At 44.2% G+C, this 12,227-nt stretch overlaps 1 protein-coding gene across 1 annotated transcript in view; it reads right to left on the bottom strand.

Annotated features, from left to right (window-relative positions):
* The window catches only part of AGBL3 (ATP/GTP binding protein like 3), a 78,041-nt gene extending 66,059 nt beyond the window's left edge, over nucleotides 1-11,982 (bottom strand). Inside the window, exons 1-2 of the mRNA XM_018567882.1 lie at nucleotides 11,945-11,982; nucleotides 5,511-5,618 (exon numbers count right to left, since the gene is read on the bottom strand). Of these exons, the coding sequence (XP_018423384.1) occupies nucleotides 5,511-5,579 (69 nt within the window). The 5' untranslated portion in view covers nucleotides 5,580-5,618; nucleotides 11,945-11,982. The remainder of the gene's footprint in view (nucleotides 1-5,510; nucleotides 5,619-11,944) is intronic.
* Nucleotides 11,983-12,227: the final 245 nt, after the last annotated feature.

Here is a 12,227-nt window from a genome sequence, read left to right as displayed (position 1 = left end):
TTATGGAGCTCAGGTGTTTCCACTGAAGGGTACAGTTAATGCTACAGCATATCTATAGCTATATATTCCTAATAATCACCACATCATGTTGCACAGTGTACACCAATCAGCAATAACCTTATGACCACTGAGAGGTGAAGAGAAGTGAGTTCAAGTGTTTCTAGTGAAAGGTATCATTACTATACATACAGCACACAAACACAATTTAGACAATTGTGCTCTTTCAACCTTCTGGTAACAGCTTGATGAAGGCTCTTGTAAGGCCATAGCTGGAGCTCGCGCGCTACTACGCATGCGCGGGTCCTAGTCTTCCGGGTTGCCGGAAAACATGCGTTAGAACGCATGCGCACACAACGGAATGTTGCACACAGGAAGTGACACAGTGGCACACAGGAAATGACTCACGGCCCTCTAATAGATGTTCCTATTTAAACCAGCTGGCCCAATGGGTCAGTGCTGAACGGTCTTTCAGCTTGTGCTTGTGTTCCTGTTGATCTGTTGCCTGTTATCTCAACACGGATTGCTGCTGACTTCGACTGATTGCTGCCTGCCCCTGACCTCTGCTTGTTATCTGGACTCTGCCTCTGCCTACTCCTTCTGTACTGTGCTGACAGTCTGGCTTGTCCCCTGGCTGGTTTGACCTTGCTCCAGTTTCTGCTAAAACTTCGCTGACATCACAGCTGTGCACCAGCCCTGCTCATCCTTCCAGGGATCCAGTTGCCGGACTTCTACCAGGCACCGTGTCTGAACTTTTTGGCACCCGTGCTTCTCTCTGTCTACTCGCTCCCTGTTTCCACATCCAGGGGTGTGAGACAAGAGCCGCAAGGGAGGCCTCCTCAGCTAATCGGTCCTCCACCAGGTACGTGATAGCTCTTTTCTGTTCCAGCATGACTGCGACCCTGTACACAAAGCCAGCTCCATAAAGAAATGGTTTGACACGTTCGGTGTGGAGGAACACAAGTGGCCTGCAATGAGCCTTGATCTTAATCCTGTAAAACCTGAACTGGAACACAGATTGCAAGCCAGGTCTTCTTGTCTAACATCAACACCTGATCTCACATTACCGACACCAATTCCCACAGGCACACTCTAAAATCTTGTAGAAAGCCTTCCCAAAAGAGATGAGACTGGTATTGGAAATAGTAGTGGTGGTGGAGGGGTAGCGCTATATTACTGACCATGGTTTTGAATGTACAGTAATGTCCAACTAGCTCATATACCGTAGGTTGATGGTCAGGGGGTCCACAAACTTTTGCCCATATAGCACGTGATCAGACCTCATGTTGTAATAAGAAAATTTGCACTTTCCAAAATGAGTTAAAAATAATACAGGTAAAGATGTGAATCCTGGTAAGTGACCAGGAGTTTAAAGCAAAGTCACTTAGAAAAGTGCAGGAACAGGATTATGGAAATAGGGATGAAAGTGCAGCATTCCTTTAATTCTCTATCCCTTATCAAGACAAGACACCTTAAACTGTTGCCGAACAGCTGAAAGCATCATGTCTCCAACGTCTTGTAAGTAGCTTGGATGAATGATTTAGACATCTGCAGTCAGAATACACATGTGTCTCCGGCAGATACGGCACTCAGCAGCTTCGATCAAGAATATGGATAAGGCCTGAGTCATTGCTTTGATGTCAGCATATGTGTAATCCCACATTCGCAGAGATTTCCGCTGTATTGCAAAATGTATATTAACATTTCGACCTCAAAGTCAACAGGGATAAAGGCAGATGAGGCTGTTATCTCTGGTAGCCTCCTCCGCCCTATGGACCACATTAGAAATTCATGAAGAGAAGGCGATGACGATGTTTCCAGTGTCCCTGCGAAGATATAGGAAAGTACAGGTATCCTATTCCAAAGCTGATCGTCGTCTGGAAGACAAAGCCTTTGTTTGTTCGACAGAGGGCATTGACAATCATTTTACATCTGCTAAATTTGTAAGCACACATCAGCACGACAACTAGATACATAGAGATCGGGGCAGAAAAAGAAAGGACCTCCATCATTTGGTGATGCCCAGGGCCTTCCATTGACCCCTAGTCAGAATGTATGGTATTGTAAAGGAAAATTCAGTACCTCCCAGTTCTCGCTTACTAATGCACATGGTTGGAACCAGCAACCTTTGCCAGACTGCAGTCTTAAACAGCCCGTATTGCTGACTTTGACTGCAGCACACATAGCTCAGTGTCAAACTCCAATATGGCCAAAGCAAAAGATGACTACATAAGCAGACTCAAAATGTAATTTCATTAGTAGTGCTTAATCTTTCAGATATAGTGGGCCTCAACTGTAGCTCCTGACATCACCAAGAGGTTGGACATAATATTCAGTATATGTCATGGCTACAGAAGAATTTTAGAGACTGTAGATATGATACAAGCTGGTAGATATATTTGCTCCAAGAGACAGGTTGACCTGTTACATGAGCATGCTAAAGATTACTGCCATTACAGATCAACTACCGTTACTAGCTGATTGGGACTAAAGGCCACACCATAACTTCCAATGGGACACATGTGGCCCTTGGACTGCAGGTGGGGCGGCAAGACATTAGGATAACACCATGCCACAGGTAACTACTAAACCTCATCTGTCACAATCACAGCAGTTGCAGTTTAGCAGATCAGTTTAATACATAACCGGGCATTATTTATTTACTTTTTTAACTGCCAATCAAAATTTATAATAAATAACACTGTTGAATGTTGATCCAGGGAGTATCTGATTGCCTTTGGGGATCAGGAAGGGTTTTTGTTTTGTTGGAGCACATTGAATCACACTTTATCAGGGTATTTTGACTTCTTTTAAATCAACTGTAAGATTGGGGTTCTAAGGAAGGAAATTACATTTATTTATTTTCATACAACTTGATGGGCATTTGTCTTTTTTTGACCTGACTAACTATATAATTATGGAACTTTTGAGAGACGTAGAACAGGAGTTTCCACCGGGTCTTCAAGATTCTTTTTCCACATGGAAATGCTGTAATTGTAAAATAGCACATTCAGCTTAAGGTCTAATGCCTCACTAACAGAGGCATTGCTGAAAGTAGAGGAGCAGAATTAGGATCCCTACATTGGTGTGGTGATGCATGGTGAATCAGTTTATGTAGGTAATCCAGGCAGCTTGGCTCTCTGGTATCCCACAATTGTTCTGGTCATCTCCTAGCCTGTGTCAATGAAAGCAGTAAAATGCTGCACGGATCAAACTGTGCCACTCCTTACCCAAAAGGAAGATACTAGGAAAAGGATGGTACTAGGGTAAAGTGTTTCTTTAAGATGGTATGGTCCTCACTTATCCTGAAGACTCCAGCAGTGATATATTGTTGTCACAAATAGGAGCAGAGACAAGGCTGGACTTTGGTGGGCCTGGACAATGCTGTATTACTGGTCATCACTCTTTGAATACGCCCCGAACAGGGTCACATGTTGGCAGACTTAAAGAGGAATTTTACCCATATATTTAAAATAACAACAAAGGCACCTTTAGAAATGTTTAGTAATGACAATCTACAAACACATACTTCTAGATAATTGCCGGCTGTGTGTTCTTTGCATACCTTGTTTCTCTTTTCTTTCCCAATCTTCTGACAGTGGCCATGTTAACTAAGGACAGATTACTAGCTCTCCCTCTACTTCCTGGAACTCCGGTACAAGTGACTAGGACATGTGACCATGCACATCCTCTTAGGGGAGGAACATGTATTTCCCTGAGATCTCATGAGATTACAGATGAGATTTCCCAGCAATGCTCTGCTGATGTTACCTTCCCAGGATGCAGTACTTTGGCACGTTACATCATTTGTGCCAGAAGTGGACCAGGAAGTAGATTAACTCTATTTGTAAAGTAAATAAAAAACAAGTTGGTTTAACTAATGAATGTAAGATGATTTTAAAATCAGCATGAGCAGAGATGCAAGCTAATGTAATTTTTAGTGAAAGGGGGTAAAGGTTCACTTTAAGTTAAAGAGGTTGTTAGAGGGTTTGTTTGTTTTTTTGAATAAGGGAATGAGTGGGAGGGGGTTATTGTTACCTCGAGATGGGCTGCAAAGAAATAAAACTGTGCAGGCTAACCTATGATGAGATTTATACTTGCATTGCCTCCCTTATTTCATTTTGCTTATAGCAAAACTAAATAAGTGAAATACCTTATGTTAGTTTTAATGGTGTGAGAGCCATGGCTCATTTTCCACATTAAAAGAATGGAGCGCATCTATTCCTGAGATAGACTAGTCCAAGGTCATTGACTTTGTCATTTAATACTCTCTATCCTCATTGTACAATGCCCACAAACATGGCTACCAATGACTTTCACACTCTGCTGGCTGATGGCTGATCTCATAAAGAGGTTACGCACAGTTCAGTTTTTATTCATTCACAGCTTGTTAAGCTGCCCTGTATCTATTGCTATTGTGAAGTGTGACAAGCAACAGAAGCCACTGTGCGCGCTACATCTCACAAGAGAGGACATAGCAGATAAAAACATTGCCAACAGATACATATATTTCCTAAAATGCTAATAAAGCATACTTAATCATTCTAACAATTCTTATAATTGGCAACGTTATTTAGAAGATTATATATTTATTTGTATTCACTGTCATTAGTCATATAGTGGTGCTATTTTGTGAGGTGTACCAACATTTAAGTGAATGGCAGGTACTCTTGCTGAGCGTAGGCCACCAAGTCCTATGATTACCGTTGTCCTCAATGCCTTGCTTTGGAAAACATCCTCACCGGTTCTTCTTTAGCCTGCACATGTGTGCCATGGCCCCATTTATTTCTATGTGAAGAGCCAAGGCTTATGGGGGCCATCAGTGGTACTGCAAAGTATGATTTTCTCCATAGGAATAAAACAAGGCCATATCTCTAATACTAGCTTACTAGAAGGAGGGGGGGAAGATCAAACATGTGTGCCATGGCCCCATTCATTTCTATGTGAGGAGCCGTGCTTATGGGGGCCACCAGTGGTCCTGCAAAGTATGGTTTTCCCCATAGGAATAAAACAAGGCCATATCTCTAATACTGGCTTATTAGAAGGGGAAAAAAAAAGTGATCAAAGAAGGTTTTCCTACAAGTACCATTGCATCCCCACCAAAAGCTTCAGCTAAATCTGTCTGGGAGTTCTCCAAAGACATCAGATCCCCTCCGGTTCCGGCACACTTTGCCCACTGATTTGAAGACAACGTTTTCAATCCACTAAGCTATAGGATGTGTTATTTACCATGCTGATCATTATTTTAAGCTGTGTGGTTTTTATTTTCAGCTTTTATTGGTGAAAATAATGCTTGTCATGGCTTGTAATGATCTTTAAAGTTTAGCCAATTGGGCCTAATGACTCTTGTGCTCTCCTGCGACAAAGCTTTCAGCCCTTAAAGAAATAAGTATTTCACCAATGGAACATTCTGCATACAACTTCTAAAGGTCTTTTTTTTTTCCTTTTGTTTCGATATTCAATGAACGTTCCTTAGAAGAAATACAAAAAAGTATGAATAAAAGAATACATACCGATTCTGACTGGCTCCCGCTGCTGCTATGTTCTGAAGGAACGTCTTGGTTTTCTACCTCATCACACATGATACGTCAGATGGAGCTTAGAACACAACCGAATGTTCTCTATACAAAGCGAGAAAATATTGCATCACTATCCTGAACGCCATAAAGAAAATCACAATTATAGAGGCCGTGCCATTTTCAAATAACAAATAGCAAGAAAAAAACAGATATCAGAGTGGACATATAAAAATGTAGAGAACAGAGGTGTCTGTATCAGCAAAGACCATCATTGGGTGTCTTCCTTGGCCTTTCAATATTGAAATGCAACTTTTATGAAACTACCAATAGTTTTATTTAAGTGGAACTGAACTTGGTAAGATTTGCTATGATAAAGGGAACTTCTAGAAATGTTAATTGAGCATAACCAGGACCCTTAAATATTTTTTACCTTTTATCTTGGAATTCTCCTGAAAACTAGCAGTGCATTTCCTGGTATGTGAGGGTGTCTAGGCACTCCTTTGTCTACAGCCTCATAGCTGTAGATCTGCAGTGTGCGATCTAAGGCACTGCTGCCTCTGACTGCTAGTCTTGGAGATTTGGTGATGTCACTATTTTGCTGCTCACTGTTCTGCTTGCTGGAGGCTCTGACGAGGAGGCACAGCCCTGCCTTTATCACCATGGCCATCTTGACACAGAGACAGTCCAGAACAAGGCATGCCTTTTTTTTGGGTACAGCGTCCAGATTCCAGTTCCTCTTTAAGGCAGAGCTGTTTTAGTATGAGAGTATGACCTGCTAACTATTCAGTCTCAGTTGTTTCTGAAAGGGACTACTAATATGCAAATCAGCTGATATCATTCTCCTCCTATAAAGAGCAGAGGAAATGACACATTCAGAGGGAGATTTTCCAGCAAGTTGCAGCCATGTGTGACAGATTTATCAAGGTCCAGGTACCTGTACAGGCAATGTGAGGGAACTGTAAGCAATGCATGTATGGATGGAGCTCCCTGACGGCCATACCCCCAGTCCACTTCACCTAAAGATGACACTCGGCGCTGGGCAGCATATTTTGTATGGCTGCACAGCGCAAGGACTGACAGTGCTGCACTATTGGGAGGATGAGGAGCCGTGGAAGGCACTAGCGCAGTGGAAGGCACGTGGCAACCCACTTTTGGGTCGTGACCCACCAGTTGAAAACCACCGCTCAAAACAACCTTGTTTCTATATACAGTTTGTAATTATATTTGTATATGGGGACAGACATACTCTATATGGCCAAATGTTTGTGACACCTGACCATCACTTCTATATGAGGTTGATGGGCATGCCATTCCAAAATCATGGCCATTAACATGGAGTTGCTCCCTTCCAACTATAACATCCTCTACTCTTCACAAGATTCTGAAGTGTGTCTGTAGAAATCTGCACCCATTTTTGCGGTCAGGTAATGATGTTAGATGATAAGATCTGGCTCGAAGATGTTATGAGTCATCCCAATAGTGTTGTAAAGTGTTAAGGTTGGGCTCAGTGGAGACCACTTAAAGGAGAACTATGAGGTGAGTGATTTACACCCATCCTCATAGTTAGAGTCGACGTGTGACAATTAAACTGTCACACGTCGGCTCTATTGATCGGGAAGTGAGTGTACGCATACCGTACATTTCTGAACATCTCCCTGCAGAGAGCGCTGTCAGTGCTGACTGGCAGAATGGACGAGAGAGGGAGCGGGCACAGCTGGCTCTGCCTCTAGATAGGCAGAGCCCATTGTCAACAGCCAGTTGGGTGGATCTCGACAGTATTGTCGGGATCCGTCCCGGGTGCGGTGCTCTCAGTATAACGCGGGCAATAGCTCGCTATATACTGAGCTTTGGGGCACGGGAGGAGGTTAGTATATGTCCTCCCATGACTCTTAAGAGAACTATGGGATAAAAAGTTTACCCCATAGTTCTCTTTTGAATTCCTCCACACCAAACTCATCACAACTTTATGGAACTGGCATTGTCCTCAAGGGCACCATCATGCTGGAACTGAAAAGGGTCTTCCTCAAGGTTGGAAGTTCACAATTGTCTAATAATATCTTTCTTTGTAATTTGGTAGCATTAACAACACCCTTCATTGGGAACATCTGAAGTCATTCATCTGGAGGGTGTCTGCATACTTGTGGCCATATAGTTCATCTTACCGATACAACACTGCCGAGCCCTATTGGCAGAAGGACATTTTTCACGGAAACAGAGGGGATTTCCAGCACAGATGATGAGATGCATTTCCTGCTGCTCTGCTGTCAGGTAAATAGCAGTAACTAAGCAATTACAATAATTACTGGCTACATGCTTATTACAGGCTGTACACAAAGATGGTCTGACGGTCATGGAAAATGCAACGTGTTGGTGCTAAATCAGCAACAGGGCAACGTCTGATTGTTTAAAAGTGTATCGTGTGTTCTTTGACTTACAATTCTACTAACACACAAATTAATTCTGCCCGCAGGTATAAAACTGAAGTCTAATCTGCTTATGTTATGCTTTTCCTGGTTCTTGAAAGGGGCAGGGAAGGGACAGCCAGGCTGCAGAGGAAAGTGCTAGATGATGATGAATGTCCTCTAGTCTGGAAATGAGGCGGGATAACCCGAAAAGGAGCCTGTAGCTAATTGGCCAAGAATTATTGAAGCAACTGTTCCGTCAATCAGCTGATTGAGGGATGCTGGCTGGAAGAGTGCCGACAGAGGCACCAGTGTGCGAATTTTGTCCGTTTCATCAGACCCCAGGCGAAATTTGATATATGTATACCCTACTTTAGATTGCTTCCTCAGAAGGCATTCATAGTGATGACACCCTGGGTTCACTCAAGCAAGCTAAAAACAGTGACTGACACCCCCCCTTCTCCCATCCCCACCTACCCCCCACAGCTTTATGTCACCAAGGGGCATAGAATGTCCTTCTGCAACTACTGCCACTGATTTAGCCAGGAGGGGGGGAGTGGCGGTCACAGTTTTCAGCGGGCTTGGGCAAACTCATGAAAACTGGGTTCCTACCAAGACCTGCCTCATCTCTAGTTATTACCAGTTCACTTTAAATCAGTTTCTGATGTCTCGTGGGATTGGAGTTAGACTCCAGGGATGGAAGAACAGAGCCCTATGTTATGGTGGAGAAATCTGGTCACTAAAATCTCCAGGAGATGTAAGAGGCCCACAGGAGACTCGGCCATGACACTCATTTTAGGTGGACTGGATACCATGAGCAGCGAACGGTAAATTTAAAGGGCAAGTATTGGGAGAGTAAAGTGTACTCTTCCTAATACTTTGATCGATATATATAAACATCGATACAGATCGAGAGCTGAGCGATCAGAAACCGCTGATTACTCAGCTCACGATCTTCTCCCTGCAGAGTGGTGACTGTCAGTCATTGTCCCCTGCAGGGATTTCCCCCCCCCCCTCTCTGTTCCTCCAACGCTCATTGGAGGGCCAGACAGGGGAGGGGGCGGGCATAGCTGACGCTGACTCTAGAGAGGCAGAGCCAGCTGTCAATCAAGCAGCAGGGTGGATCCTGACAATAATGGCTGCAGCGCGGCTCTGCACTGTCAGCAAATAGTGGGCAGTAGCTTGCTAGATGCTGACTTTGAGTCAATGGGGGACAAAAAGAGGACTAAAGCAACAACAAAAAAAGGTTTGGCTTTAGTTCTCTTTAAACTTTTTAGGATTGATTGATGAATTTAATTGGCTCATCGCTGCCAAAAACAGACTTTGGGTGAACGAACACACCCAGCAGCCATGTAAGTGGAAATCTCTGTACACTTTACTAATACTGGCATAATACTGAATGCCAAAATCCCTTCTACTATGTACACAATTACAGTGTAACCACAGCCTCTCCCTTCCATTCACTGGGGACATTTCAGATTCCTCGTGGCAGGCCGGGTTGTGTAATGAGTAATCCTGTACAGTACATTATATGGTGATCGAATTGTAGGAGGGAGGTAGTCACAGTACATGGATCCCTCATACAGTTTATCCACATGGGCACAGACGGCCATGCACTGTAAACAATGGCCGGATTCCTTGGTCCCGGAGGCTACAGGCTGCCTGTATAAATCAATGACGGCTGCAGCTGTATCATGGTAAATACCGCTTCAAGCATGTACACCCGTACCTGTACACCCATATCTATACATTCCCTACCTGTACATTCATACATGTACATCCCTACCTGTACACCCGTACAACCATACATGTACACCCGTACCTGCACACCCATATCTATACATCCCTACCTGTACATTCATACATGCACATCCCTACATGTACACCCTACCTGTACACCCGTACAACCATACATGTACACCCTACCTGTACACCCATACCTGTACATTCATACACCCATACCTATACATCCCTACCTGTACACCCATACATCCATACCTGTACATCTATACCTGTACACCAATACCCGTACACCCATACCTGTGCATCCCTACCTGTACACCCGTACCTGTTCATTTATGCCTGTACACCCCAACCTGTACATCCATACCTGTACATTCGTACCTTACATCCATACCTGTACATCCATAGCTGTATATCCATACCTGCACATCCGTACCTTACTTCCATACCCTACATCCATACCTGCACATCCGTACCTTACTTCCATACCCTACATCTATACCTGCACATCCGTACCTGTACATCCATACCTGTATATCCATACCTGTATATCCATACCTGTACATCCGTACCTTTATATCCATACCTTACATCCATACCGGCAGATCCGTACCTGTACATCCATACATTACATCCGTACCTGCAGATCCGTACTTGTACATCTCTACCTGGAAAACCTGTACACCCGTACATCCATATGCTCCTCCTACGCTGTAGCAATGGAATGTTTCTCAGCATCCTTAGGTCTATACACTGTGTATAGAATGTGATGATTTACAGGACCTTAGACCTCTGCAGAGGAGGGGGAGAGAGTCTGGAAGCACTGGAGATGTCATACCTGGATACCTGGCAGAAACCAGTGGCGTGTCTGCAAACACGCCGCATCATGCTCCAGGGTAAGACAATAACCCCGGAGATTGCCAAGATTGAGGTGTCCAGGGATCGTGATTTCTTCCTAACCGCATGTAATTGTATCACTGTCGAGTGTCACCTCACTGGGAGGGTGAAGTTCCTCTTAAATCCGTCCTCATCACCTAAGGGCTTGTTCACATCAGTGGGCACATAACGAGCTGGGGTGCATTGTCCTGAGATTTACACCAACCCACCACACAGCACTGCACTTTCTGAGGGGGAAGGGGACTTGATCTTTCTTTGTCGCAGTTTCCCTTTAACTTACCTTCCCACCCAAGCACAAGAATGCCAAAGTGTGAATAGGCCATTACAGATCTTGTCCCTCCCCCAGCCTGTGACTGGGCAGTGAAAGTGGAAGCAGCAGCATCTCATTTCTCTGTCACTCTGCTCTCTCCTCTTATCAGCATTCTCCTGTCAGCGCAGCACACCTGCTTCTCCCTCTCCAAGTCTGAGCTGTGCTGTGCAGGAGCTGCAAAAGGCTGATACCAGGTCATATTTAGGTACTTACCTTGTTTGTGCTCGCAAAAATACATGTTATGATGTATATGAATTACACATGAATATGAAATAAAAAGCGGCATTGATCTTCTTGTCTTTTATATCTGCCTGGAGTGCAACTGTAACCATCTGCTACTCTAAACCCCCCTCCCCAAGAAAACCCCTCTGACTATACATACAATCTCCTGCAATGCTTTTCTGGCGCACATGTAATGTTTGAGTCTATTCCCCGGCTTTAGGCTGGGTTCACACCATTTTCCAGAACCAGATCTGGAACATAGTGCATTGCATTTTTGCTGCAATTTGAATTAAAAAAAAAAATACATATATATATTTTTTTTAACTTAAAATGATCTTACAGGTGCGTTCCATGCGTTTTTGATGCATTTTGATGCGTTCCAGTGCATTCCAGACCAGACAAAATAGGACAAGTAGTATTATTCTGGTCTGTTCCAGAACGGACTGCGCTGGTATGAACAGAGGCCAGAAATAGCATAGGAATACATTGGGACGCATTTTGGGTCCAGAAATACTGTGGTCTGGTCTGGAGGTGATCTGGATGTGGTGTGAATGGGCCCTAATGGACCATCATAGACCCCCCCCCGGTACAGATTATATAGTGCAATGTCCGCAAGTGTCTTTTCAATAAAGATAATGAAAAAAATATGAAAAAAAGTGTCACAAAGTATCACAGAAGACAATAACAAGTACAAAGCACTGGGGATATCACACTATACAATTTCCAGGGACATGATTTAAAGGCAGAAGTTGTTCCTAGAAGTCAGGGAATGGAGGCAGCAATGTTACCTTTAAAATGCAGCTCCCTTTACCCCCAATGTCTGAGTCCCCCTCGCAGAGTCCCCCCATCCTCACCTTGTCCCCTCCGGAGAGCTGTGCATCCTCTCCGCAACACTCACTCATCAGTCACAGGAGATCCCAGGGCCCCGCCCCCTCTCCTTCACCTGCATGGCCCAGTGCCAGCTCAAGGGAGTCTGTGTGTACCCGTCCCCATGGTAACCTCCACACAAAGAAGTGCGTTCCAAGCCTCTCTTTGAAGCGCAGCTGTGGATTGGATGATAAGGAAAACACGCCCACTCCAGCTGCTGCAGAGTTCCACGTGTTCAGTACTGTGCGGCTGGAGATTTGTTTTGTAGCT

Source organism: Nanorana parkeri, unplaced genomic scaffold, assembly GCF_000935625.1.
Source record: "Nanorana parkeri isolate BGI_ZX_2015 unplaced genomic scaffold, ASM93562v1 scaffold1111, whole genome shotgun sequence".
NCBI lineage: Eukaryota > Metazoa > Chordata > Amphibia > Anura > Dicroglossidae > Nanorana > Nanorana parkeri.
The sequence above is the reverse complement of the archived record's forward strand: the minus strand, read 5'-3'. Positions and strand labels throughout refer to the sequence as shown.